The sequence below is a fragment of the Hydra vulgaris genome, chromosome 11 (assembly GCF_038396675.1).
Source record: "Hydra vulgaris chromosome 11, alternate assembly HydraT2T_AEP".
Classification (NCBI taxonomy): Eukaryota; Metazoa; Cnidaria; class Hydrozoa; order Anthoathecata; family Hydridae; genus Hydra; species Hydra vulgaris.
This window is the reverse complement of record NC_088930.1, coordinates 45092522-45116943: the sequence shown is the minus strand read 5'-3', so window position 1 is coordinate 45116943 and position 24422 is coordinate 45092522. Positions and strand designations below refer to the sequence as shown.

The 24422-nt window shown below is 26.0% G+C and overlaps 1 protein-coding gene across 1 annotated transcript in view; it reads right to left on the bottom strand.

The window, feature by feature from the left end:
• Nucleotides 1-878: 878 nt before the first annotated feature.
• The window catches only part of LOC100199563 (tuftelin-interacting protein 11), a 69035-nt gene continuing 45491 nt past the window's right edge, over nucleotides 879-24422 (bottom strand). The window contains exons 17-25 of the mRNA XM_065808959.1: nucleotides 21552-21630; nucleotides 17741-17853; nucleotides 17389-17494; nucleotides 11269-11416; nucleotides 8510-8568; nucleotides 2603-2705; nucleotides 1596-1629; nucleotides 1385-1444; nucleotides 879-1316 (exon numbers count right to left, since the gene is read on the bottom strand). Coding sequence (XP_065665031.1) covers nucleotides 1143-1316; nucleotides 1385-1444; nucleotides 1596-1629; nucleotides 2603-2705; nucleotides 8510-8568; nucleotides 11269-11416; nucleotides 17389-17494; nucleotides 17741-17853; nucleotides 21552-21630 — 876 coding nt within the window. The 3' untranslated portion in view covers nucleotides 879-1142. The remainder of the gene's footprint in view (nucleotides 1317-1384; nucleotides 1445-1595; nucleotides 1630-2602; nucleotides 2706-8509; nucleotides 8569-11268; nucleotides 11417-17388; nucleotides 17495-17740; nucleotides 17854-21551; nucleotides 21631-24422) is intronic.

The following is a 24422-nucleotide window of genomic DNA, read 5'->3' as shown; positions in this document are numbered from 1 at the left end:
TTATTAAAAACATTTGAAGTTCGTTTATATAGATTAGAGGAGCGAGAATCGAACCTTGTGGAGCATCACATGCTATTTTTTTGTAAATTTTGAGGAGTAACTTTCATCTGTAGTAACTATTTTTTGTTATATAGGCAGCTTTTTTTTAAATACATTTAAAGGAAATTAAAGAATTTATGTCTTGTAAGTACCTTAATTTTTTTTCATAATTTTGATTTCATGTTATTTTTTTAGTATCATGTCACTATAATTTATGAAATAAAAAACTTTCTAACCTAACCTAGGTTTGACAACTTAAAAATTATTTACGTAGCAAAATTCGTTATTTTTTAAGTCTTCGAAAAAAACAAACAATAAATACATATAAGTAAACAAACAGTTATTTTACTCACTTTCGGTTTCCGACTTCGCAAAAGAAAAAGAAAATTTCATCAAACGAAAAAAAAAAAATAATAATGCGCACAAAAATTTAAAACGAATTAATAAACTCATAAAATCGAAATAATGGGGTTGATATATAGTATTAAACAAGACACAACGCATGTCGTTGATGATATGAAAGACATTTTAACGAACATTCTTAAAATAGTAATAAGTATGGTAACGCTGCTGCAAGATATCGAAGATGTAATTCTAGAGCTAAAAGATCTTTCCGACATGCTTCACTTCTCTATTAACTCGGTTGATCGATCAAAAATTAACGAGCGCTTAAACCAACTAAAACTTGGAGCCGAAAACCTTGGTCAACGAGCCAGAAAAAAACACTCAACTTTGGATTTGATTGGAATGATCATCGAAGATGGAATTAAACTGCGATGTGCAGAAAAAGACTGAAGAAAAAAACCGAAAAACGTAGTTAAAACCAAGCAGTCGGACGCTTACTATAGAAATTAATTTCATTATCTGGTGGAAAAAAAAAATTGATACATTATAATATTACATTTTTAAAATATAAATTAAAGTAATAATATAAAATTATTAAACTGTTTTTCTTTGTAAGTTAGAACGATCTTTTTCTACTTAGTTAAAATCATGAAATTCGATTATGAAAATTTGACCGCAATTCCGATTAACGGTTACAGCGTAGTTTAACTGAAAGTTAAAACTTTGAAGACAACCAAATAGCACATGTTATGATGCGGTTATTTAGCATAGTCAATAAGTTCTTGCAACGACAAAGGTTTCCATTTCCCTTCGGTTGAATGAAATACAACGTCGCGATCAATGTAAATAACACATTTTCCAAACGAATAAACCGTCTTCCCTTCATGCCAACGATTAGGCAAAGGAATAAAAATCAAGCCATTCTCAACAGCCTAAAAATTAATATTTATCAGTACTTTTCACTATCTTTAAAAAAAAAAATACATTAAAAAAAACTTACAGCTTGCTCCACAAGGTCCTTGAAACGAGTCGGAATTGAGCTTGACGTTAACGCTTGAACCTTTAATAAAACAACTTTTGAAATAAATAGTGTTTAAAAAAAACAACAGTTTATTTCTTTGTTTCTCAACCGTGCTTATACCAAAGAGTTACAAAATACAAATTGATTACCTTTTCAGAAAGAAAAGGTAATCCAAATACAAATTGATTACCTTTTCAGAAAGAAAAGCTTGCTCTGCTTCACGTCTAAAACAACAGTTAAAAAAAGAGTCTTTAGCTACCATATGAACATCATCGTTAGTAGTATTGCTTAACCTTAACTAATACTACTAATAACGTCTAGACAAAAACACCAATAGCATGCAAGAACATCAGTAAATCGTAAAATAAATAAAAAAATAAATAAAATTATTCAAAAAATCAACATAATCAGCAACAAAAAAACATGTTACACATTCAAGCATAAATTTTACGTTGGACAATCGATAATAGTTACCAACTTGTTAACCTACGTAGCTTTTATATTTTCTCACCATTGATAAGGAAACATGATTAAAAATTACAGAAAACAAATTGATGTCTACCGAAACTTGCTACTACCAATTTTGAAAGTAAAGAGAATAAAATCTGTTCACACTTGTTTTCTACACATCGAATTCATATAATAAAATCGTCGGTTAATAGTTATAGAAAAATGATGTTGTAATTTTCGATAGCACGTGCACTTCGTAGAAGTCCAAAAAATCAATTTTAGATAATCGAAAATTAACTGAAATTGATTATTTGGACGAAGCACATGTTTATATGACAGGTTCCTAATATTAAAAGCAAAATTCTTTGACAACAGGTTGACCTGGATCACAAAATAGTTTAATAAAAACAATTTAAAAAAATACTCATTTTTATATTTTTAGAAACATTTTTTTTGGGTGATTCAATTTTCGATCTAATTATATTAAAGAACTACTAATTGTGAAACTTCTGGTACTTTGCTGTCATTAGTGGTCATTAGTGTCATACAGTGGTCATTAGCTCGACGGCGATTAAATAATAGATTAAATGAATGAACCCTAAAACCTTAAATCTACTTTTTATGCGTTATTTTATTTTATATGGTTAATTAGTTATTTATTTACAAAACATTTCGTAAATTTAAAATAAAATCTGAAACTATAAAAATAAAACACCTTCTTTCTGTGAAACTATAAAAATAAAACACCTTCTTTCTGTGCTTGTTAGATAAGCTACATTTTCCTTTGCACCAGGTTGCATGGTTCCACTAACAGCTTGGTTCATCAAGGCCAATGCTCGATTGAACTGCTCTATAAATAAAATTAAAACTGATAATAGTTTCTTTTAAAATGTTGAAAAAACTGTTACCAGTCACTAATAATGACCAAGATATGTATATAACGTTAATGTGTATAATGTGTATTGTAATTTATTGCGTTATTCAAGTTTAATTGTTGTAGTTAAGTCTTAATCTTTTGAGGACCGTAAGTAACCATATGTCTTACAGCTACTTTTATATTTATTTACCTTCAAGAAAATTTTTGTTCAAAACCTACCAGCTGTTCAGTGATCAAAAATAGAAAGAAGGCTAACAGTGTTTGTGTCAAATTATACAATTAGTAAAAATTGAAAATAAAGAGTTATTGCAATTGTTACAGTTTTAGCGACTCTTGTCGCTTAACAGCCCGAAACGGTTTTTTTTTTAAAAAAAAAAAGAGGCAAAAAGTAAGATTTTGCTTATCACAACCGGGAAACACAAGCAAGCAAGGAATAATTGAGTAATTTTTCCCAAATTTTTTGAGCAATTAATGATGCTTCCAATATGCATTGTGCATATGAACAACTTTGGAGAAATTATCAGTTGACAGCGCATGTAACCGACCCATTATTTCAAACAAAATTGCTGAGAAAACAAATGTTAATATTAAAAGAAATCAGTTATTGAAATGTCACTGGAGAGCTTGTGAAATCAGTGAGAGAAGCTTTAGTAATATTGCTAATTGCTGGAAAACAACAATATATATGAGAAATGATTTAAAAAAATGTTGTTAAAAGTACTGATGCTTTTATTAGTATTAATGTTGTTAATGTTGTGAAGTAGTGCACCCATGGAAAAATCGAATTTGGTTTTGTTTGAATGTACACAGAAATAGAATCTGTTACTATGATGGACAAAAATATTGATGCATAGTTTGATGGCATTATGTGGACTGCTAAATATAAATGTTGTTGCACAATACAGGTAAACTCAACCAATACATCAATTTAACAATATGATCAACTCATGGGTGGAAAACAGTTGTTTGAAACCATATAAAAATGGATTATCCTGTAAATCATGTGTTGTATCATTAATAAAACAGGACTAATAGAAAAATAACAGTATATAATATATTTTATATGTATATATAAAAACAGTTACTGTTCGTCTGCAAATAACTATATACAAATAAGTTTTACGGCTTCACATCCCTGAAATGTATTGGCTTTTGCACCCTTGTCGAGTGTGTACTTGTTCGATTTTGGGTACACTCTTCTTCAGTTACAAGTAATTTTGGACATATCATATTTATCACTATTGATAGGATCAAGTTTCTCATTATTGATGATGAGATCATAACATATACTATCTTCATAATTCATAACTATCTGAGGCTCAGATAGGCATTTGTTTATTTGGTTACAGTGTGCTAATGTACCTGAAAAATTATTCTTCAATATGATTGCAGTGTTTTGCCCAGCCTGAGATATAAATGAAGCAGGTTCAGATTTTGAATCTGGTCTTTGGTGATACCATAAGGGTGATCCACTTTAGCGCTTTAGTGAGAGGAAATCTTAACTGCCTCCCCATCATCTCAGAAGGACTCCTTGATCTTCCTGCATGAGGTATTGTTCTGTAACTTTCATTCTGCTTAAATATCCACATAATACCCCTTTATCTGGTGAATAAGCTTTTAAACTCATTTTGACTGTCTCTACCATCCTTTCAGCTGCCTCCATTCGATTGAGGGTGGTAAGGTGGGGTCTTATAAGGTAAGCAACTTATTTTCTTCAGCCACTGATATAAAGTGGTATCATGAAATTCTGCAGCATTATCTGATACCAAAACTTGTGGAACTCCATTTCTCTAAAAAATACTTTGTAGTACTGCCTTTACTGTAGCAGCTTCACAGTTATTTACTTTAATAACTTCAGGCCATCCAGAAAAAGAATCTACTGGAATTAAAAACAGTTCAATACATAGGCATGATCCATATGCACTCTGCACAGAGATCTATTTTCATTTGGCCATGTATGTAACGTCCTCTTGTTCTTTATCTTAATCTCAGCACAATTTTCACAGTTTTTATATATTCCTCATATTTATCAACATCTTGACAATAGCCAGGCCACCAAGCTTCCAACTTTAATCTATATCGAGTTTGGATTGTTCCATGATGTATTTCATCATAGACTGATTTGATGAACTTTCTTCTCATTGTTATAGGAGGTACAATAAGATCACCATACAAACAATTCCCTTTTCAATAGTCCATCGATTCTTATTAGATTTATAAGGTCTTTCTGCCAAAGAGCACCTGCTCTAATTATTGCTAATTCTGGTTTTGATTCCCATCAATGCTCTATCACTTTCTGTTTCTTTTATTATCTGTTCAAGATTCACAAGAAAGAAATTCACAAGTAGAAAAGACAATCTCGATAATGCATCTGCATGAGGAATGTTTTCTCCCTTTTTATAGCTTATATCGTAGTCAAATGCCATCACTTGCAAGGCCCATCTTATAATTCTAGAATATGTCACTTTAGGCAGTTCTTTATTACAATCAAATATAAACTCTAATGGTCTGTGATCTGATATTAATTTTAATTTCCTACTTAACAAAAAATGCCTAGCTCTATGAGTAGACCATACAATAGCCAACGCTTCTCTCTCTATATTAGAATATCTTGTCTCAGTGTCTGATAAAGATCGCAAGAGATACAAGATGACAATTTTGTAAAAGTATTCCGATATTGCTTTTTCACTGGCATCAGTTGTTAATTTTAGATCTTGATTGATGTCATTAACTTTTACCACAGGTTCTTTGCAAAGAATCTTTTTTAGCAACTCAAATGCATGTTGATGATCTTTCCTCCACTCAAATGTAACTCCATTCTTAAATTATTTAAAGGTAAAACTTTTTCAGCATATTTTTTAATGTATCGACCATAAAATTTTACTAGTCCTATAAATGACTCAAGTTCTTTTTTATCATTAGGAGGATTTAATTTGAGTATTTTGCTGACCAAATTACGATCTGGGGTAACTCCCTTTTCTGATAGTTCGTATCCTAAAAATTAAAGACTTTTTGTTTCATTCCCTGAGTTTCTTTTATTTATACTCATCCCCTTTCTTTCAATTCGGTCAAAATTTTTCTCAAATTTGATTTATGTTCTTTAGCATTTTTACCATCAACACATATATCATCTTGAAATATAATCATATTAGGAATAATATCATCATCAACAGATTCTATTGCTCTTTGAAATATCGCACTTGCAGTTTTTATTCCATCCTACTCATAGCACTCAGGGTTTTGACATTCATTTTGGGTAGTGATAAGAACAGGCATAGAAAATGCAAAAAATTTCTTTTAAGATGTCTACCAAAAAAGTAAATAAATAAATATAATAATCCTCACAAGGTAAAGTTTTTTAATTTAATTTTAATTTTTTTGCATATTAGTGTCAATTTCTTTAATTTAAGTTTGTTACTCTAAATTTATTTGAATTCTGGTTGAGGTTATAAAGCCATCCTTTATACCAAGTTATACCAATCAAATTAGGAGGCCCTACATATACAGTATACATATACAATGCTAAAACATTTTTTCATTCCAATGAATTTTCAAATTTCAGGTGAAATTCAAGTTTTTAAATTGATTTTTCTTCTTCTATTTTGAATGGTAATATGTAATGTTAAATATCTCCACCAAACTTAATTGTGTATTTTCACCTTATCTAAAAGAGATTAGACATCACTCAAAGACAGCCAAAATACACAAACACTGTTTTGTACAAAGATTAATAAAAGATTGATAGATGCTGCAAATAAAATTAAGAATAAAAAAATAACAGGGATGATAAAGAGATATAAGAATATCAATTTTTAACATTTGTAATTATTTATATATAACTAATAAATATTTATATATATTAATAATATAAATTATTGTAATAGTTATCAGCAGTAAACAACTAAGGTTTCTTTGAATTAAAACTTGCAACTGCAAGCCTCAAACTGTTACAGAAAAAGAGAGTGAAGAAGATGAAAATGATTATAGCCAAAAATAACAGCACCACAAGTAGAAGAAAACTAAAGTTCACCACCACAAGTAGAAGAAATCTAAAACATACACTTGAAACTGACAAGAATAAAATATGTACAAAGGACAATTTTTGACAGAGAAAAAAAAGATATCAGCCCAAAAGGAATCCCAGTCAGCCTTAAGGTAGTAGTATAAATCACAAAAGGAATCTCAGTCAACTTTAAGGAACAAAGTGCAATGATTAGGTGAAAGAAGTTTTGAACAACAAGTTTAAAGAACAAAGATAAAGTCAATTTCATCAGAAATAACACTGAGAAAAGACCGATCTAAAGAAAAAGGATAACAATGAAGAAAAAAAAGTGAAAATAAGGTGATTGAGTAAATTAGTGTTAAGTACATAACAGATAGCCTGTAGATTCAATCCTGATTTTATACAAATAGGTAAACTAATATTTACTAATTTTATACAAATAGGTAAACTAATATTTACTAATTTTATACAATAGGTAAACTAAACTGCTCAGTCCAAAGCATGTGACTATTGAAGTCTTTGTGAATCAACAAATAAGTGATAAAAAATTAATTTAAAGATCATAAACATTTGTAAAATATAGGTTGAAACGAATTTATTGTAATGGTAGATTTATGTTTGCGTATAAGCAGTTGCCTTATTCCTGTTAACCAACCCAAAGTCAAAACAGTCTCTTTTTTTGACAATGCACACTAAAAATGCAAACAGAGACACTAGGGTGTTTCATTTCCAAAAAATTTCTGTAAATGATTTATATAAAGGGGTAAATAATGATTATAAAACATCTCGAAAAACTTAACTGGAAGTTGTATTATTGTATTTTAATTATACTTTTAATTTGTATGAAAAAAGCTCAAAATTAAAAAAATTCAATCAATCAAGTCAAAATGTATGAGCTGGAAAAAAATTTTCAGATATTGTGATGAACTTGAATAACTTTGAGACATTTTAGCAGTAATTGCATATAAACAGCTGCTGATACCACAAAGACTAAAATAAAACAAAGAATGAATATTTTATGAAAATCAGAAATACAGCAATAAGTACCACATGGCTCATGACTCAACTATTAAAAATTTTTTAAAACGTCAAAATAAAGAACAATGTAATATCCTTTTGTAACAATGTAATATCCTTTTGTAAGTTGCAGATTAACACAGAAAGTAAAATTAAAAATTTTTCAAAACCCTTGAAAATTCTAAAAAATTGAAATCAAAACTATTTAAACTTTGCAGCATTATACAAAAAAAAATAAAAACATGTTGAATAAAAATTATTTTCATATTTTTGATTTTTTAATAACAAATAAAAATGAAATGCAGTTACCAAAACACCCAAGTTAGCCTTATTGCATTCTGAATGATCATTAAACCAATAACTAAACATTATTTTTATAAATTAAAAAAGTGTTTTTTGCTCTAGATAGGAATAGAAAGTTCTAAAGAGAAATCAAACCATCATAATTTTTACCTGGAAATGTTTGAACGCTGAACACTGTTTTGTAACTTCAATATTAAATAGGGAAATATTTTTTTTTAAGGTTTCTGAAACTTGAACCATCAATAAGTCTGAAGCCCTTATGAAAATATCCACAAGATCTCTACAATAGGTCCAACAATACATAAAAAACAAAATTTATTTTTTCCCTATCATGTTTAGAAGTTGTGAAACATTATTACGCACTTGTTCACAGAGCTTTGAAACTACAAAGACCAGATAAAAATTATAAATATTTGATTCTTTTCAGGACTTTCCATCCCTAATATTTAATAACCTTTAATGGTTGGATTAGAAGTGTACTCCGCACCAAACATTGACTTCCATCCAAGATACCTACATAGAAATGTTGAGCTGTAACACATATAAGTACAACACATAAGTACAACACATAGGTACAATACATATGTACAACAAAAATTTACATAATATAAAACATATAACAAATCAAAGATAAAAGCAAAATATTAGCACTACAATTCTGCATTACAAGAATACACAATGACAGTAACGCAGCTAGAAAACTAAAGAAAGCAAAAAAAGAAAACAAAAACATACAAAAAATGATTAAAATGGATCATATACATACTTTATATATTAATTGAATTTGTCTGCTTTGGATTGGCTTGAGACTTTTAACAAAAATTTTAAAAATTGTCATTGTTCTATTGAATAAGTTTTTATAAAGTTGTATCACTCTCAGATGTTCTATTGATTAAGTTTTTATAAATTTGTATCACTCTCAGATGTTCTATTAAATAAGTTTTTATAAAGTTGTATCACTCTCAGATGTCCTATTGAATAAGTTTTTATAAAGTTGTATCACTCTCAGATGTTCTGTTGAATAAGTTTTTATAAATTGTATCAGTTCACAGATGTTCTATTGAATAAATTTTTACAAAGTTGACTACTTCTCCTTCATTATTTTATAAAGTTGACTTTTCTGTTTCAATACTTTGCTTTTCTTCTCAATTTTCTTTTCGTTTTAACTGCAAAGATTGAATTATATTCACAACTACTTTTCTTCCAAATATTATCTGCAATTGTTTTTCCAAACTCTCCTAAACGCAGTGAAATAAGATTATGCTAAATATGTTTTATAGATTTTGTTAACGCTAATAAGTGATCAGCATTCAATATTATTCCTGTTTTGATTCTGTGTTAAAAACAGTATTTTTAATCTCGCCTATTATGATTTCAACATAAATTGAAAATAACTAAATTATTTGGGACCTCCTTGCTTGACTCCCACTGATGTTTTGAAGATGATTAAATGATCACCTCCTCTAACAATGAACAGCCATAGTACTCATATAATACTCTCCAATTACACCACTACCACTAATTTTGCTTCACTAATAATATACTCATCATAATTTATCTAGTTACTTTATCAAATATTTTGCTAGTGTCAATGGCATCTATATGCAAATTCTTTTTTGCTTTATAATAATTAGCTGACTTTTTCAATACATAAATAGCATGAATGCAGAAACTCCTTTTCTTAAAGCCATATTTGCAACTTATGTTCAGTGTATGTCTTTTGAGCCTCAGCTATAAACTTTTATCATATCATTCAAATATGATGCACAACACTCTGAATTGTTTGTGATTAAGTCTGATATCATATTTGCCCTGATTTAATTCAGATTGTCTCCTTTGGCATATGGCTTCTTTAAAATTGAAATGATTTCTCCAACATTGAAGAAATAAATAACTGTTAAATTATATTATTTTTTTGATTATTAATTTGACACATTGCTTTTCATGTGATATCATCTGCGTTTAATAAATTTTGTTCCTCATTCTCTCTGACGCTCTTTTATCTCTTAAATTTCTATAAACAAATATTTGAATACAAATGATTCAAAGTTAGAAGGAAAAGGATTTTTATTGTAAAAATAAAGAACTTGACATGTCTTAATTAAATTTGAAATAAAGATTCTCCATTACTGCTGGTTACAATTGCGGCTGTAGATTAGAGTTGCTGCAGCGAGGACTGAGCTTAAGCGATTTGTAAATGTAAAATAACTATGTAAAATTTTTTTCATTTATTATTATTATGTATTTGATATTTATACAAATGCATATTTATTATTTCCACAACTAAAGCAAATGGGTAGGTATTGCACTTCTTTTATTTTACTGAAGCACTAATTTAAAGAACAAATTATCAATAACTTTAATGTCTTATTTTCAACATATTCCATTACTATATATTAATTAACATGAAGCTAGAAATATCTATATATAAAAAAAAGCTATATATATATACATCTTTTTTTTTTATATAGATATTAGCAAGCCCATCTACATTTACAATACGTTTTTTAGACTTTGTCAAGAAAAGAACAGACATCTTTAGAGAACCAGCCAAAATATGAAAACAGTATTTCATATATATAAGGGATTTGTAAAGGTAGAGAATGAAATCAAGAAAAAGGAAAAAGTTTTGTATGTTTTTAATAGTAAAGTGCAGAAGCAGTGTAGTAGCTTTTTTCTGAGTTCGATCTCCACTACATTATTGGTAGTACTGTGCTCAACCTGTTTCTCCGCGCAACAGCCTTGTTTGGCAAGATTCATGTTTCTGATTTAAAGGGTTGTACAAACTGAAAAAAAAAAAAAAAAAATATGTACTCAACTATAGTGAGCCTCCTTGACTGTAGTAACCCCTCATCCTTGAGGGATGTGAACACAGTAAAAAAAAAAAAAAAAGAAGCTGGGTTAACTTTTTGATTAGTAATATTAAACTTTGATGATATTAGAAGTTTAGAATAACTTCTTGATAATTTAATTGCTTTGCTAAAATAATATAAACATTATCAAAAAAAATGGTGTCTAAAAAGATTCGACATAGTGGAGAAAATAAACAGTTTCAAACTTTTCAATGTTTTTTCCTGAATACTAAACCTATTTCGAACTTAAAAATTAAAAATTCATCCTTTTTCTATTTAAAAAAAACTGTTTATATATGATTGAAGATTAAAACATTTGAAACCATAGGAATACTTATTTCCAGACATTTTAGCTGCTTACCATTTTGTAACTTCATCATAATTTGGTGAATTTAGCAACCACTTTCGTAAAACCTGTAACAGTTTTGGAAATAAATGTTTCTCTAGTATGCTAACCATATGATGGACACTGATAATATCTTTCCATGCCATGACCCAGTGAAAAGGCTCTAAAAATAATTATTTGAAAAAAAAACTCTGAAAATTAACTATTAGCTACAAATTAAGCTCCTATAACTTTTTGAAGTTATGTAATGTACTAAAACTTAAATGAGATTCGTTATGGGCAAAATATCCATTACTTTTATGTAACTGAGTTGTAACATTTTAGGTAACGATACGTAACATTGTAAGGTAATGTTACATGCAAAAAATGTTTGGGCTAAATTTTTGGGAGTACTTTTTGATGAATTTTGTTTGTTTACATAATCGATCTCTTGCGCAAACAAAAACAAAAAAATGATGTCATGCACTGAAACCCTTAGGAATAAAATGTGCTTAAATAAATTAAAAAGCCTGTAGATTGCAACGTATATTACACTGACTTTTAGGCCTACAAAAAAATGGGGAAGGTGAGCTTCAACTAAAATTAAAAAGTTTTTCTTGATATTCATTTATTCTTTTGTTTTAATCAAAAAATTTAGCCCAAACATTTTTTTTATCATTCTCTTTAATATGAACACAACATTGGTTTGGGTTCCCTTTGAATATATTAAATTTTAACAATCAAGAAAAGGTCTTGACTTAAACAAAACATCTATTACAGAGGACACCTTTGTTTCAAGAAGACCAATATGGTCTTCTTGAAACAAATATGACAAATTTCATCAAAAAGTACTCCCAAAAATTTTGTATAGTTTTCATGTTTATTTTTATTTTTATTAATAAGCAGTAAAACATAACATAAAAACGCGAGTAACTTATTTTAAAGTACATTTAAATCTTCTAACCTAATAAATGTAAATAGTTTTTGAATAAGCATAAATAAAAAAACAACAATATATTAAAAAATATTGAAAAATCTAAACTAAAGAATAACTGACGTCTATTAAGAAATAAAGTTTTATTTTAACTTTTGATTGAACGATCTTTTTAATGACAACGCTTTTTTTTTAAAAAGAAATGTCACGCATACTCGTTATGTTTTCTACGTGTCTGTTTTAAATCCTTAAATTTGAGCCTGATATAGGTTTGTTTTTTTTAATTTGATTTTTTGAACATTTAGGAATTTTAAACCAATTGGGATTTCCGCGTTATACGCGGTGCCATCAGGCTGGCTAACACCCTGATATATATATATATATATATATATATATATATATATATATATATATATATATATATATATATATATATATATATATATATATATATATATATATATATAATTAATTAATTAGTAAAAAACACTTATCTAACTTTTATCTTCTACTTCTTTTATCTTCTACTCTTTTGCAAGAAAAATTTGAAATAATTACTCATTTGAATCAAGAAAATTTATTAAATAAAAAATCTGAATTAATTTCTAAATGTAGGCACGAAAATAAATACCTCTTAAAAAATTATAAAAACAAATGACCAAATTAAACTATCCCCATTCCAAAGAAAATTATTTCATAATTACTTTCTGTAACTTCCCGTTAACAAAAAAATATAGTAATTAAAAATTTTTTATAATAATTTATAACTTCCTGTAAAATATTTTTTTCTATAAATTGAATTTTTTTTGAGATTTAGTAACTCTTCCTGATGATCCAGCAATGGTGAAACTCCGAGTAGAAGATAAAAGTTAGATAAGTGTTTTTTACTAATTAATTAATTATTGCTCTGTTCTTTAAGAACATTGAGCACTCTATTTGTAAAATACACTAACATAATTTACTTATATATATATATATATATATATATATATATATATATATATATATATATATATATATACACACATATATATACATAAATATATACATATATATATACATATATATATATATACATACATATATATATATATATATATATATATATACATATATATATATATAAATATATATACATATATATATATATATATATATATATATATATATATATATATATATATATATATATATATATATATATATATATATATATATATATATATACATATATATGCTATTCTTAGCAAAAGTCAGAAGCCAAGTTAGTTAGATTGCATGCAGAAAAGCGGACAGATATTGCACTGCATGTAAGAATGTGCAAGTTATACTATTAATTGGTTATAACTAATTAATGTGTTAAATTTATAAAAATAAGAACATAAGAAAAGTTATCATTTAATACACATTTTCACTTGTGGGTTTATAAAAACGCGTGAAGTATTATGGTTGTATTATTGACCAAGTAAAACATAATGCAATGTAACAAAATCTAGATATGAGACATAATTAAAATGTCTCAAATATCTTTAATTTTTGATTGAGACATAACTTTGTGAATTAAAACTTTTTTTGTGCTAAATTTGTAACAAAAAAAAAAAGGAAAAAAAAAAGTAAAGAGATTGACATTTCATACAAAAGTGGATGGGAAAAAAGTATTGCTATTTTTGGATGGTCACAAAAGTTATGTGACTATTGAAACAATTGAATTAGTAATAGAGATAAATATTGCAATAATATGCGTTCCACCTCATAGCACACATTGCCATCAACCACCTGACACACATGTTAATAAAGAAGTTAAACGCAGATGGTCTGAGGCCTTGTCTAACTACTAAGCTGAAAAAGATGATATTTCTTTTCCTTGTTGCAACTTTCACAATATTTTTAACAAAATATAACTCAATATACAAAAAACCGGATTGACTGTTTATGCGTTTTACCATTGCTGTTTGCACCCCCTAATAAATACAGTATAAGACTTCAAATACAAAAAAACAGAGGTGTTTAATAAACAACAATTCACTAGAGACCCAAATTTAGACTATTGTACCTTCTCCAGGCTTGGACAGGAATGGCGAGCGATCAAGCACTATTGTCGACCACAGAAACGATTTTTTTTTTGACAACTTGACCATGACTGTTTAGATGTTTTAGAAATGATTTTAGAAATGCGGCAAAAAAAGTAACACTAGGCTAAACTTAAACTAGGAAGAAAATTAAAAAAATAATAATGAAAAAAGAAAACAAGTCCTTACGAAAATATATAAGCACTAAAATAAAACTCAAAAAACTCTAACATGAAGCGAAAATTACATTTTTAATTATAATTGAAATAAATTAGTTCAAAGTTTATCTTTTGAAATGTTTTATTAAAGTTACGCAAAACACTTTTACAAATTTTTTTTTAATGATTGTTTAATGAATGAAAAAACTTTATTTAAATCATTAAAAAGTTCTATATATATTATTTTTAAATTATATAAACATTTATTTATTCTAAAAAGGTGCAAATAAAAATTGTTTAAAAAATAGTGTAGTCATTTTTTAAACAATTTTTTAGTCAATTTTTTAACAATTTTATAGTCTTTTTAAAAAAGTAATTTTTAATCATTTCATGCTCTAATTAGTAAGTCAAGTTAAAAAAAAAAGATTTCAAGCATCTTTATAAAATAATTGTAAAATAACAACAACAAAAAAAAAGCAACCAGAAGATTTAATGTAACTTATTCATAATTTAAAATAACTTAAAAAAAGTCTTTTAAAAGGTTTTTAGAAAGACGTGGAAAAATGGTTTCAAATGTTTAAATTTATTACAAAAAACACATGCCTACATAAAAAAAAATTTCAATATAACTTTTTTTGTTAATTTATACAAAATGCATTTATATTGAAGAACCATTATAATTAACTTTTTATTTTATTTAAACAACAACAACTAAGTTATTCATAACGTAACAATTTTTTTTTATTGCATTCAAATTGTTAAAACATCAAAATAACTGTGGTCAAATTGTAAAGAAAAAAAATTATAAGTGTGGTCAGTTGCAGCGTGTGACTGCACACCATTCCTGTCCATACCTGCTTCTCCGAATAAAAAAGCAAACCTACTGACTCAAAATGCCACATTGCTCTTATTACATCTCCAGATAATGTTAAGTTTATAAAGGAGCCTCCTGCTAAAAAGGCTGAATTAAAAAATGTTAAACAGAAGTCAAAAAAAAATTATACAAGATCAGTCAAAACAAAAACAAAGAAGTCTTTTTTTTTTTTCCAGCTGATTCTGATCACTCAAGTTCATGTAGTGGTTTTATTCTAAACAATAACCCTGACAACCCTCAGAATTAGGGTCGGCATTCAGCAATGCAGACCTAAAAGTGTTTAAGGTGGGTAAAAATTGCCGACCTCGTTTCTATGCTTTATGGTAAGATCTTTGTATCAAATATTTTTTGCCGACCTCTAAAAAATTGAGGTCGACAAATTATTGCCAACCTTATTTTCCTAATTCTGAGGGTTGCACTGATAAAGACTTTTGTTGTGTTTGTGCAGCTGTTTGGGGAGAAGCAAATAAAGATTAGCTTAAATATTTAAGTTGCAATGGGCAAATGAAGGATATTTTGGAGTTGATACATGTGCAAATTGTGTGCAAGAAACATAAAAGTTAAAATACATATAATTTATATGTATTTTTATTATAATAAACATCTTGTAAATTCTTAAATAGTTATAGTAGTAATACAACTTTTGTTATTACTTTAACGAGCTATTTTGTGCGCTAGCGCGGTTAGACAGTTTTGATTTATGCGAAAATCATTATTTGATATTTTCTAGAAAAAGTATAACAATTGATGCCATTTTAGATGTTTTAGAAATCAGGTAACTTTCATTAATTCTATCTTAACGTTATCTGTAGGCTACTTCAGCTATTCTATCTATAGCTATCAGTAGTTCTATCTACATCACTTAGAGGTTGTTTACTATTCTAGATTAAGAAAATCATCCTACTTTTACCTCAAAAATATTTTTTTCAAAGTTTTTTTTCTCTTAGATAAGCTGCGTTTACCACTAGTAAGGAATTTTGCCAAGTAAAAAAATTGCCCAAGTAACGCATTTTTTAATTAGTTTAGTTTTACTGACAAATTGGCCCTTCATGACTTGATGATGAAAAAATCAAGTTCTACGCAAAAGAAACTTTAGAATTTATTTTGATTCAATACATTACCAAAGTAGAGACCTTAATGATTAAAAAAATGTTTTTAAACTAGAAAAGTTTACTTATTTATATGCAAATTCATTTTGTTAAAGTAAAACCTGATGAACTCTAATTAAGAAGCCTTACCCTAATTAAAAGAGCTTAAACCTAATTAAGAAAGTTTTCTTTTAACCTAACCCACAAGCTTGTGGGTTACACTTGCAGGTTTTAAGAAAAAAAAATTTTTTAAAAGTTAAATAAAACTTTTGAAGCTTTAAAATGTAAAATTTAAAAATTAAAAGTAAAATGTAAAATATAAAAAAACTACCTTTAAAAGTTAAAATACCTTAAGGTACTTAAGCAATCTAGTTAATTGTTTTATTACCTTTGAAAGTGTAACCAATCAAGTCATAACAAAATGTAAAATATTTAAGAATGTAATTAAAATACATCACAAATATAATTTTTTTAACGCTACATTATGCCTTAACTTGTTTTTTTTTTAAACTTTTTAAAGTGTAACCAATTGAGACGTTATGTAATGTTAAAAAATCTATATTTAAGACATAATTTAGTTACATCTTTAATCTAGATTTATTAATATTACATTACGTCTTAATTGGTTACACGTTAATAAGTAAAAAAAACAAAAAAACAATTGAGGCATAACATATCGGATTGAAACTTTTTTTCTCGTGACTAAGAAACCAATTAAGACAAAGCATTTTACAATAAAAACAAAATTAAAGATGATAATTAACAATACGGCAATAATAAACAAACATTTACTGCATTATCAAGTTTATTTTCTTAATATCTAATTAAAAATTAGAGAATGTAACATTGTTACCAATTGTAATCGATTGAGACATAAACATTTTGATGATTGAGGCGTAACTTTAAAATGTTACAGGTGTGCATGTCATGCCACTGATGACAAAAGATTGTTTCCCATTTAAAAATTTTTAACCTTAACATTTTTTACTTAAAAAAATTGATTTTAAATAAAAAGTGAGTTAAAATAAACAACCTAAAATCTGTTGGTGAGGATTTATTTTGAATTCGCTCATACATTGTTCAAGTTTTGGGTAAATGCTTCTTATCAAGAAAGCTTCCATAGTGCCTCGAGAAAATACCTTTTTGAAAATTAAACAAATAAACAATAAAAAAATCAATTAACACCTGCAACAAAAAAAAATCTTTGCGCATAATATGTTTAAATAAAAAATTAACATAAACATAAAAATATAAACATAAACATATAATATTTATAAAATACAAAAATTATAAACTAATTATAAAATAATTAATTAAAAAATACTAAATTTATAAAACAATTATTAAATTCATAAAATAATTAATAAAGAAAGGTATACACATACCTTAACCCAAGGTTCTAAAATAACTTTAGCAGATGGGTCTGATGGATACCAGTTAGTAAGTGCAGCAGATAGTTTATGTCGTATAGGTGGGTACAAGGGTTCAAGTCGATCACCTGAATTAGAAAATGCACTGACTGAGATTATTATTGTTACAAAAATGTAGACATAGATATCTAAGAATTTCTAAAAGCTGTCCAGAAACATAATAGAGTCTATTATGTTTATGATAATAATAGAGTCTATTATGTCTATTATTAATAGACCATTTAATAGACAAGTTTATTCCACATCCTATTTCTATACTTATTTACTTCAATATTCTTTAGTAAAAAGTACAAAAATAATTTATTTAAAAATTACGCTTATAGCAAAAAAATTTAAATGCAGACTTCTTTTGCAAACTGAGGGCTTATTAAAACCATTTATTTATTTCAAAAGAAAAAGTCTGAATTTCCTACTTTAAGAAAGAAATTTATCTCTTTAATTTATCATTTTAACTATTTTAATTTATCATTTTAATATACTTTTTTTGTTGTTGCTATAAGTGAAATTTTTAAATTATTTTTCTACCGTTTACTAAAGGATATTGAAGTAAATAAATGTGCAACAAATGTGCAGATTTACCTAATTGATAACATAAAAATAATGTATTTCTAACACAAACAGCAATTACATGATATTTCTCAAAGCGTTTTCGAAAAACCCAGTAAACGAATCACGGGTAGCTGTTTATGCCAAATAAGTTAACTCTATCTGTTTGACTTTTTTTGTAGCAACATTTTTGCAGTAAACTCTCAACAAAATCTTTAAATTAAGCTGTTTTTAATACCAGTTTTGGTGGATTATTAAACTATGACATAAAATTTAGCAAGTAAGAACTATCAAAGAGGAAGGGAGGAAGGGTGGGGGGAGTTGATGGTGCTAAGAGTTAATAACTATATGGTTATAAATATTTATAGAATTTTTTTTTTTAAATTCCTCAACTTAAGCATCAATAGCTCAGAGTGGTAACTCGAAACAGTCACCAAAGGTTCCAATCCTCTGATTAGATATGAAAAAATTGATTTTTAATCGTGCTAATTTTTTTACAATACAATAACATAAATAAAAAAATCGATCCTTAAATATACAATCCACAAACTTAACTTACCCAGTCAGCTGACACTTACAGATGTTTGTACATAACTTTATATAAGTGGATTTTTTACATTTAAATATTACTTATTTTTTACATAATTACATCCCTATTAATAATAAAGTTCCTTTTTATTGTTATTTATTTTATTTATTTATTATAGATACAACTGCTTCAGAATAATATTCTGTGAATCTAACAAATAATTTGTAGAATATGGCAGTCCAATTGTTTTTCAATATTGGTATCGCTATGATAAGTGTTTATCAAATCTATTTTTAAATTGAAAGACATTATTAGCTTCGACAACTTCTTTTGGTAGTTGATTCCAATATGTAGCGATTCTATTAGTGAAGAAGAATTCTATTTGGCAAATGTTAATCTTGGTTTGCTTGATGATGGGGTGTTGACTATTTCTAATTGCTCCTGCAGAACCTTGTAGCTGATGCGAGTGTGGTTTAATATTGGGACCTGCCAGTTTACTTTTATAAAGCTATTTATAAAAAAAATTATATGCTAATTGATTATTTTAAAATTATAATTTTAAAATAATCAATTAGCATTCCTCTTATTCTTCTATCTTTAAGTGTAGTTAAACCAAGAACTTTGAGTCTTGATTCATAATTAAGTAGTTTAGAAGCTCGTTTTTGAACTTTTTCAAGATTTTCAATGTCTTTTTTTCTATAAGGATTCCATGCTGAAGAAAATGTTTCAAGATGGGGTCTTATAAATGACGTGTAAAAAATCTTGAATGATTTTACATTCCAATAAGAGAAAGTTTGCTTAAGCATTCCGAGAATACAATTAGCTTAATGAAATTTGCCATTACTTCTGGCATATCATTAATAAATATAACAAATAATAGTGGTCCTAAACTAGAACGCTGTTGAATTAAATTAAATAAAGCTCTAGGACTTCCTACATTGTTGATGGCAAAACTACAACACATTCTGGTCTAATATTATGATCATTTAAATTCAAGGAAGGATATGTTTTAGAAGGACAATGACCCAAAGCAAACTTCAACCTTTGTGAAAAACTTTTTCAAAACCAATGAAATTCAATTAATCAAATAGCCTTAGCAAAGTCCTGACCTTAATTCTTTTGAATGTCTATGTAAGCTCATTGATCGACAAATTTCAGGTTGAAATTTAACAAGTAAACGTGATTTAATGAATACCCTGAAAAAAAGAATGGGAAAAATCAACATTATTGTGATTATGAAGCTTGTGGACTCAATGCCTTGTCACTGTCAAGCAGTAATTAATGCTAAGGACTTCCCGACAAAGTATTAAAGCAATACTTTAAAATAAAGCATTTTCAATTTAAAAAATGTTTAAAAAAAAAATCTTATTCAAGTTTTTTTTTTGTCCAGATACTTTTGCACACCCATATTTTAATTAAATGAACTTTTAAGATTAAATTGCTTAGATTTAGTAAAAATTCTGTTGTTTTTAGATTTGTAATAAATTTTTTGACATTTCAGTGAAAATTTGAAAGAAATTGGACTTTTCATTCAAAAGTTATCTCAAGTTATGCTCTTGTCCGGTTACTTTTGCATGCTACTGTATATATAATTTAGTAGAAAATTACTTAACAAAAATTTATTATTATTTTACACTGTGCTTCATCAATAAAGACTCATTAGAAATGATTTCTGAACACAGTGTAATATAATAAAATACACAGTGTAAAATAATAAAAAAATTTTGTTAAGTGATTTTTTTACTAATTTATAATTGCTCTGTTTTTTTAAGAACATTGAGCACTCTATTTTGTAGAATACATTTATATATATATATATATATATATATATATATATATATATATATATATATATATATATACATATATATATATATATATATACATATATATATATATATACATATATATATATACTTATATATATACCTATATATATATGCACTCTATTTTGTAGAATACATTTATATATATATATACATATATATATATACATATATATATATATATATATATATATATATATATATATATATATATATATATATATATATATATATATATATATATATATATATATATATATATATATATATATATATATATATAAGAAGATAAAAGTTAGATAAGTGTTTTTTACTAATTTATATATATATATATATATATATAGATATATATACATGTAAATATATATTTAAACAACTTTAAAATGTATTCTACAAAGTAGAGTGCTTAATGTTTTTATAAGAACAGAGCAATTTTAAAGTAGTATAAAATTACTTAATAAAATTTTTTTATTATTTATTATATATATATATATATATATATATATATATATATATATATATATATATATATATATATATATATATATATATATATATATATATATATATATATATATATGTATATATATATATATATATATATATATATATATATATATATATATATATATATATATATATATATGTATATATATATATATATATATATATATATATATATATATATATATATATATATATATATATATATATATATATATATATATATATATATATATGAATTGAAACTATTTGAATATATTTTTATATTTGTTATCTTTCTAAACTTTTTAAAAATAAAACTTTGATGTAGACTTGTTAACAACAAATTAACAATATGTAAAAAAAAAAATAATAATAATACCCATTAGAGGAAGCCAAGGATGTATCCAGGAATGTATAGGAACAGGGTCAGTCAAAGGATTCCAGAATTCAACAGCTGCCTGAAAAATAAACTTTCTATTTTTAACTTCAAAGTAATACTTATAAAAATAATTAATCAATAAATAAAAATAAAATATTATTTTCAAATATTTTTTCAAATATTCTTTGCACAAATGTGAAATACTAAAGTTATTTAGTATTCATACATATAATATTTACATATATACATATAATCCTTTTTTTATTTAATAATATTAGTAAATTATTAAACAAAAAAGCAGTAGTTACTTAAAACAAAATGAAAGACGTTAGAGAAACTGAGAGTTTTTAGTAAAGATCAATTATTTACTGTTAGAGTTGGGTTGTTAAAAAATATTTAAAGTTTTCTCAAATCCTTATTCTGAACCATGAAGAAACTGAACTTGTTCAAAAATGTCATTTAAAGACTTAATGAATAAATTAATTTAATTTATTTACTTATTTCAGCAGAAGCTCACTAAACAAACTGCATTTGCAAATCACTAATTTATTGAATTAATTACTAATTTATTGAATTAATTAAAAACTAATTTATTTGCAAAATTGAAATTCTTGAAGGTTATAAAGATTGTTTTAGAAGTCATTTATTGATTTGAGATGTAGAACATCAGATAATAACTTATCATATAAAAAGTGATGGTAACATAATCACACAATAACACAACAGAAAAACACAACCGCAAAAAATAACATTCTTTAAAAAGCTACTATTCTCAGAAATGATATCTCAAAATGTTTTTAAAAATCTCAAGTTTTCAAAATAGCTCTAGTCATTTTCACAGCTAATATAGCAGCAGAACTTATTTTTCTTTTTTTTAACAATACTATCATGGTAGTATTCTACTTACATTAACTCGACCTTGTATTCAAAATGAAAGCATACAAAAAAAAATACAATGCTAATTTTACATAAATTACATACAATCTGTATCATCCTTATATATCCATGATTTAACTTTTTATCTAATTTGTCATTTCACAAAAAGAATCTATAAGACTTCAGCAAACTCTTGATATCTCATGTAGAATTCAAAAACTTAATAAAAATTAAAATGGTTTTCATTTTATTATTTTACATTTAACAATAATACCTAAAAGATTTTACTATGAGTAAGATGTAAACAGTGAGGTAAGGCCTCACTTTTTCCATCTTACCAAACCTCACTTTTTTAATATTCGATTATTTTCTCTATCACTATAAATGTCCTATTCCTTGAGTGGAATAATATCATATCTGGACTGGCCTTGTAACAATTTTAACTTTTAGATAGCACGCTTCCACTTTTAACAGCAAGAGTCGCATCATTAAAATACAAATGAAATGTAAAATGTGACACTAAAAGATAAGAAAATCCCGCTGCATCATTTTCACTTTACTACTAACACTATCATATTCAATACTCAAATGATTTTGTTACATGATCTTGTTAAATGAACTTGCTGTGCCTACCAAAACTCTTATTATTTAAATTAATAAATAAATTAAAATTATAAATTAGTGTCTTCTAAAAAGTATTCAAATTTGTATTATATTTATAAAACAACTTATAGCTCACCTCTTACACTTTAGTCTATGTTAGTTATTGCACCTGTATGTGTCTTTATATCAAGATGATCTTTATATCACACAAAAACCAGTAGCAAATAAGAACATATCACAGCTAAGTTTTTAATTTTGTCACATTTTAGTTTCTTTTTAATAATTTTTTTACATATTAAATGAACTCTAGATTTTATAAAATTGTGTATTTAAACATTTGACATTAAAATCTCTCGCGACCTCAGAATTTTGCTACGCCACCCCATTTGGAGTCGTGACCCATAATTTAAGATATTTAATTTATATTATAATTTATAAAGATAGTTTAATATAATTTAATAGCAATTTTAATAATAATATTTATAATAATATTTAATAGCAATTTTATTTTAAGTTGAAGACAAAAAACAAACAAAACAAAAAAACAAAAAAAAAGATTGTTAGAAAAAATCTCAAGCATGCAATTTAAAAAAAATTATTTTGAAGTTGGAGAATCAAGAATTGTGGGTTATATAAAAAACAGGTTGGTGCTAGTAATTTGAGCTTAGCCTGATTGGCGCCTATAGTTTGATTTGAACTTGATTACTCAGATTTCTTTAGTTTAAAGTTGATTTAATAGTATTTTAATTATTCCAATTATTGCCAGTGCATATATTTTAGAGCGCGTTTGGTTGATTTAAAAGGGACCTAAGGGGCTCTTGAAATGTCATATGTAAGAAGTTTTATGTTTTTTATAAAATAATTTATATTTATAAAATTAATATTATAAAATTAATAATATAAAATTAACAATATAAAATTAATATTTTCAAATATACTTTTAGTGACATACATTGAGTAACTTAAATAGAGATTGAAACATTTGAGTGTTCATACATTGGTTTTTTTTTAATTTGAACAGACTATCTGCCTTATTTGTTAAAAATTTTCAAAACAATTTTTTTTTACAATTATCACAGCTATTGTTCTTTTTCTTTTTTTTATTATTTTGATAAAATATTATAGAAATATAAATATTATATTAAAATATTATAGCTATTAAAATCCCTCTTTTAAAGCTAAAAACTTTTCCATCAATCGCTTTTTTTTTGCTCATAGAAAATGTTTTTTCTTTTAGGGTTTGAACATGTTTTTCAAATAAAACATTAGTATTTTTTGATCTATTGTAAGCAATTATAATAACAATAATATAATTATAATATGTATATAGTTATAAGAAAATAGACAAATAAGGAAAAAATATTTTGTTACAAAAGTATTTGTTATATGCAA